This window comes from Acipenser ruthenus, chromosome 1 (assembly GCF_902713425.1).
Source record: "Acipenser ruthenus chromosome 1, fAciRut3.2 maternal haplotype, whole genome shotgun sequence".
Lineage (NCBI taxonomy): Eukaryota > Metazoa > Chordata > Actinopteri > Acipenseriformes > Acipenseridae > Acipenser > Acipenser ruthenus.
Genome location: NC_081189.1, coordinates 120,147,643 through 120,153,642, shown reverse-complemented (window position 1 = coordinate 120,153,642; position 6,000 = coordinate 120,147,643). Strand labels below are relative to the sequence as shown.

The 6,000-nt window shown below is 34.6% G+C and overlaps 1 gene segment (V, D, J or C); it reads right to left on the bottom strand.

The window, feature by feature from the left end:
* Positions 1-933: 933 nt before the first annotated feature.
* Positions 934-6,000, bottom strand: part of LOC117420576 (immunoglobulin kappa light chain-like) — a 48,809-nt gene continuing 43,742 nt past the window's right edge. Inside the window, 2 exon segments of the V gene segment in view lie at positions 934-1,543; positions 5,293-5,328. Coding sequence covers positions 1,203-1,543; positions 5,293-5,328 — 377 coding nt within the window.

The following is a 6,000-nucleotide window of genomic DNA, read 5'->3' as shown; positions in this document are numbered from 1 at the left end:
TGATTTGTAAGGGAGGCACCATCTCTAGCTGCTTTTTAATTTAAAAAAAATACATTTTTATAATTTAGCATATGTATTTTGAATGGAACATTTTATCAGTCTTTTTTACTACGTATTTTAATTTTATTATACTATTATTTTTAACACTGCTTTTTAAAGTAATGATTTAAATCACTACTATTTTACTGCATGTCATTTAAGGCAGTGTTTGTATTTTGTTATCATATCTTTTATTTGTTTTGTATGTTATTGTTGTCATTTTTATCTGTAAAGCTCTTTGAGGCGCTTTATCGTGAACTGCGCTATATAATCAATAAAGATTGATTGATTGGTTTTATTAGAATTTATCATTGGGGACGTCAAGTTGTATTTAGTACTTTTATTGAATTATTACGAGGTGTGTATTTTAATGAGACTTGTTTTTTAGCAGCTACTATCTTTGTGGGGGCATGTTTAGTGATCTCTTTGTTACTCATGTGTTTATTTATTGTCCTCTTTGTTACTCATGTGTTTAATTATTGTCCTCTTTATTATTCATGTGTTTAATTATTGTCCTCTTTGTTACTCATGTGTTTAATTATTGTCCTCTTTGTTACTCATGTATTTATTGTGCAGCACCTCCAGGGCTGGTGTAAAGATCTCCCTTGATTCAGTGCTTCATGTAGTTCAGATTTTTAGCACAAACAGAAGTAATTTAGAAGTGTGAGCACCACCATCGTGTCTCACACTCAGAATTTACAGTGAGAAGAATTAATTTCATAAGGTCATGATGTTATTTAGAGAGAGGAATTAATTTCATAAGGTCATGATGTTACTTAGAGAGAAGAATTAATTTCATAAGGTCATGATGTTACTTAGAGAGAATAACTCATTTCATAAGTTCATGTCCACAGTTTTATATTTGGGTGATAAAACACAAATACAACAAGTAAATACTTTTTTTTAAATGTTTTATTACTACACTCAGAGCAAAACACACGAAACATACAATTGTCATTAGATTAACATTGACAAGCAAAACAACAATAGACAAGGCACTAACTAAACAGCGAATAGAAGGAAGTCAACCATAAGGGTCGGGCACATTGAACCTTTCCCATTCTTACACTGTCTGCTGCTCTTACACAAAGACATCACAGTGACCCTCCTAATTCATACCCAAAGAAAGCTGGACATTACAAGCAGCGGGATTCTCTTGCCCTTTAGGCATCTAATAGTGTGCACTGGCTCCTGCTGATGGACTCGCTCATGGGAGTGCTCACAGCCTCGTGCTTCACAGTGCAGGTGTACTTCTCCTTGCTGTTCCACACGGCCTTGGTGAGGGTCAGGCTGCTGCTTGCGCTGTATTTCCCATCCTTCTGCTTCATTGTGCTGGTCAGCACACCAGTCGACTGGGCCGCCCCGTCCACCGTCCACTTGATATCCACGATTTCAGGGTAGAAATTATTCACCAGGCAGACCAGGGTGGCTTTGCTCTTTGAGTCGAGCTCCAGCTTGGAGGGAGGAAGCAGGGAGACGGAGGAAGGAGCAGTGGGGCTTCCAGCTGTGGAAAAGCAAAGCAAAAAAAGATCAGATTTATTTAACTGTGTCTAACTTACAGGGTTTTAGAGAGTATCATTTTCAATGAGGTTCCTGAATGTAACGTAACCACTATAAACATGTCTATCCAGGCTCTGAGTATCATGCAAAATAAGAGTTCATTTTAATAGGACATTTATAGTCTCCATGTCATGATAACACATCTAACAGTTACAAATGCACAGCTATAGACTGATATACTATACATATATTAGTTTAGAGATCTGTTATATGTGGTTATAAATATGAATCATGTAAAAACATGAATTATAGTTTTCTTAAAACATGTTATAGCAAAACATATTCCACAAGTGTGCTGCCATTCAGTGTTATTATTTTTAAATATAATCAATAGCTGTTAATAACATAATCAATAACATGCTGACAGATTGTACATTATTCCGTACAGCAGGGCCCTATGTTAAGTGATACAGAACATCTTCACGGTGTATTAAACCAGGTTGTGTGCATTGTATTAACATGGGAGGCTCTCCACATGACACTTAGTGTATCAAGCTGTGATGTTCAATTTCACTCAAGGGCAAGTGTGCAGTACACTCTCAAAAATGGACAAAATGTGGTAAATGCATAGTGTAACCAAGGGAAACAAATAGTAAAACTGCAAAAGTGCTGTGCATAAGCATATTATTATCCGCCCTGTCTATATCTAATTCTATTCTTTTATAAACATCTTTATCACTAAATCTAGATTTAGATTAAACTGTCTTTTTAAAGGTATATGATTTTCCTATTCACAAAAACATATTCACAGGCTGTGTTATTTTATCACATCGCAAGCAGATGTATAAATATGCAAAGACAGTTTATCACAATGTCATATTTAAAGAGTTTTTTTTAAACAATTAAACATTTACAAACAAAATGTCAGTCAACGGTTAAAGATAACAGAAATGGCAATAATAATAATCTCCTAGTACTATTTTTTTTTTGTATTGCTGCTCTAAAGGTAACTTGGAGTTTCAGAATGTCGTACTGTACATACTGAAGATCTGTATTTGCTATTTGTCATGTTTTTACCAAACGTATACTTTGCATGTTCAATGCTTTACAAACAATAACCATGTTTTTCATTGCTTTACAATACTTAGCTTTGATTAACCAAGCTTGCCTGTGCTTCACCGTGATGTTACTACACATGAGTGAAATTTGCTAGTGGAAGTAGACTTCATGAGGGGAATAACATTAAGAATAATCTTTTTAAAGTATTTTATTTTTATTTTTCAAAAGTTATGGCTTCCTGAAACCTCTTTGATAATGAAGTATTCAGTTAATACACTTCTTTAAAATAAGCAGCACAAATGAAAACAGCAAGTCTACATTGTTCAATTGCTGACAGCTGTGGCTGACCGGAGTCCTGAAACCCCAGAACTAGCAGCTTGTCAATATCAAATAGTCCTGAAACCCCAGAAATAGCTGCTTGTCAATATTAAATAGTCCTGAAACCCCAGAACTAGCAGCTTGTCATTATACAAGAAATAGTTCTGAATAAACCAATAGAGAAATGCAGAACAAATACACGGCAATGCAATGTTTGTTTTTCTTCAGCTGCTCACTGATTTGGAGAGATTTTCACTCTAAATTCTAAATTTGCAAACTTCTTTTTTTCTTTTACAAAAAAGCAAATAAACAAAATAAAGCCTCCACATGGTGGTAAACTGCGCTGATAAATGAGACTTACATTTCACAACCAGCTTGGTCCCCGGTCCGAAAGTGAACCACAGTGATCTGAGCTAATGCAGCCCCTGTATAAAAACTCGGTCTCACATTCCTCTCCTTACAGTTATTATTATTATTATTATTATTATTATTATTATTATTATTATTATTATTATTTATTTTTTGCAGAGAAGCTCTATTTTCATTCGTTTCTGGTCTCTTGTAAATACGAATGGCTAAAAAGAGAATGGAAAGCAATGTGCAACAGTTAATAAATAAGTGTTAAAGTTATAACAGAAATATTACATTCCTCTTGTAGCCTTTTAAAAAAAAGAGTTAAGTTTGTGTTAACGTAGCAGCTTGATTTTGCAAGAAGCAAAATTAAAAAATGATTTACGAAAACAAAATAATACAACAATTACCTGTCTGGCTAAGCCATGCAAAGAATTAACTTACATTTTGCAACAACTTAACACGGATTTATCATCATGTGTGCTGGTTTTACTGTTCTTATTCGGATTCTTATTCTCATTCTCATTATTATTCTCATTCTTATTCTCATTATTATTCGGATTCTCATTCTTATTCTTATTCTCATTCTTATTCTCATTCCTATTTTACATTTGTTTCTTTTCTTTTACAGATTTGCTCTCTTTTCAGTCATGTCTGCTATATTATAAAGAAGAATTGATGAAAGGAGAATGGAAAGCAATGTGCAATTGTTAATAAATAAATGTTAAAATACAACAATTACCTGCCTGGTTAAGGGAATTAAAGGAATAACTTACATTTCACAACCAGCTTGGTCCCTGGTCCGAAAGTACGACACAGTGATTCATTCTAACAGAGCCTCGTACAAAATCCTGTGACTTGCTGAGTCCATACCAAGCTCACTTAACTACTGCATTATACAAGCATCCAGCAGATAACCCGAATATTCAGTACCACTCAACATACTGTAATAATAATAATACACCAATAGAGAAATGCACAACACGGCAATGAAATGTTTATTTTCCTTCAGCTGCTCACTGGATTGGAGATTCTCACTCTAAATTCTAAATTTGACCGATTTTCAAACTTACTAGTTCTTTTTTTTTTTAAAAATAAATAAAATAAACACAATAAAGCCTCCACATGGTGGTAAACTGCACTGATAAATAAGACTTACATTTCACAACCAGCTTGGTCCCCGGTCCGAAAGTATACCACAGTGATCTGAGTTAATAGAGCCCCTGTACAAAAACCACTGCCTGCATTCAACACACGTTTACTGTTCCTATTCTCATTCCTATTCTTATTCTCATTACTATTCTCATTCTTATTCTTATTCTCATTCTTATTCTCATTCCTATTTTACATTTGTTTCTTTTCTTTTACAGATTTGCCCTCTTTTCTGTCGTGTCTGCTATATTATAAAGAAGAATTGATGAAAGGAGAATGGAAAGCAATGTGCAATTGTTATTAAATAAATGTTAAAATACAACAATTACCTGCCTGGTTAAGGGAATGAAAGGAATAACTTACATTTCACAACCAGCTTGGTCCCTGGTCCGAAAGTCCACCACAGTGATTCATTCTAACCCAGCCCCTGTACAAAAACCCTGCCATGTTCCTCAGATCCTATTCCTCTGTTTCAGATGATTTAGCAATAAAATAAGTAAATTTCCCTGCATTAGGAGGTTCAGGACAGCTTTTAAAGACTCAATAAAGCAGGGCATTAGCATTATTTCCCATGAAATGAAAAGTGATTCACATGTGAGCTACACAGACGCAGCTCATGGTGTAAAATGCAGATACTTTTCTTTGTCTCTGTAATTCCCTTGCTCACTTCTTAGTCTTTGAGCATGTTGAAATGTACATTATTACTGATTAAGACCTCTCGTTAGAGTCTTGTACCTGCAAGACTATAATTCAAACTGAGGGTTTCAATGTTTGAGTCTAAATTATGCATATTTGTTTCAAAAACCCTTTGTTTTCTCTTATAATAATAAAGCCTCCACATGGTGGTAAACTGCACTGATAAATGAGACTTACATTTCACAACCAGCTTGGTCCCCGGTCCGAAAGTGAACCACAGTGATCTGAACTAATGCAGCCTCTGTACAAAAACTCCCTCAGTTAACACACTGAATCACAGATCAGTGTGACTGAAGCCAAATCAAATATATTTATGAATAAATGTTAAAAATACAACAATTACATGTCTGGCTAAGCCAATGCAAAGAATGAACTTACATTTTACACACAGCCTGGTGTCCTGCCTGAAAGTATTGTATGGGCTGCAGCACTGGAATTAACACAAGTATCTAGCAGATAAGCAAGGACTATTCAATACCAGGTAGGAAACTGTAATGATAATAATAAACCAATAGAGAAATGCAGAACAAATACACGGCAATGAAATGTTTGTTTTTCTTCAGCTGCTCACTGGATTGGAGATTTTCACTCTAAATTTGACGGATTTGCAAACTTCTTTTTCTTTTACAAAAAGCAAATAAACACAATAAAGCCTCCACATGGTGGTAAACTGCGCTGATAAATGAGACTTACATTTCACAACCAGCTTGGTCCCTGGTCCGAAAGTGTACCACAGTGATCTGAACTAATGCAGCCCCTGTACAAAAACCACTGCTATGCCAGTAGCTGCAGCATAGAGAGTCAGTGTTCATTCAGCATCTGTCTATTATTATTATTATTATTATTATTATTATTATTATTATTATTATTATTATTATTACAGTA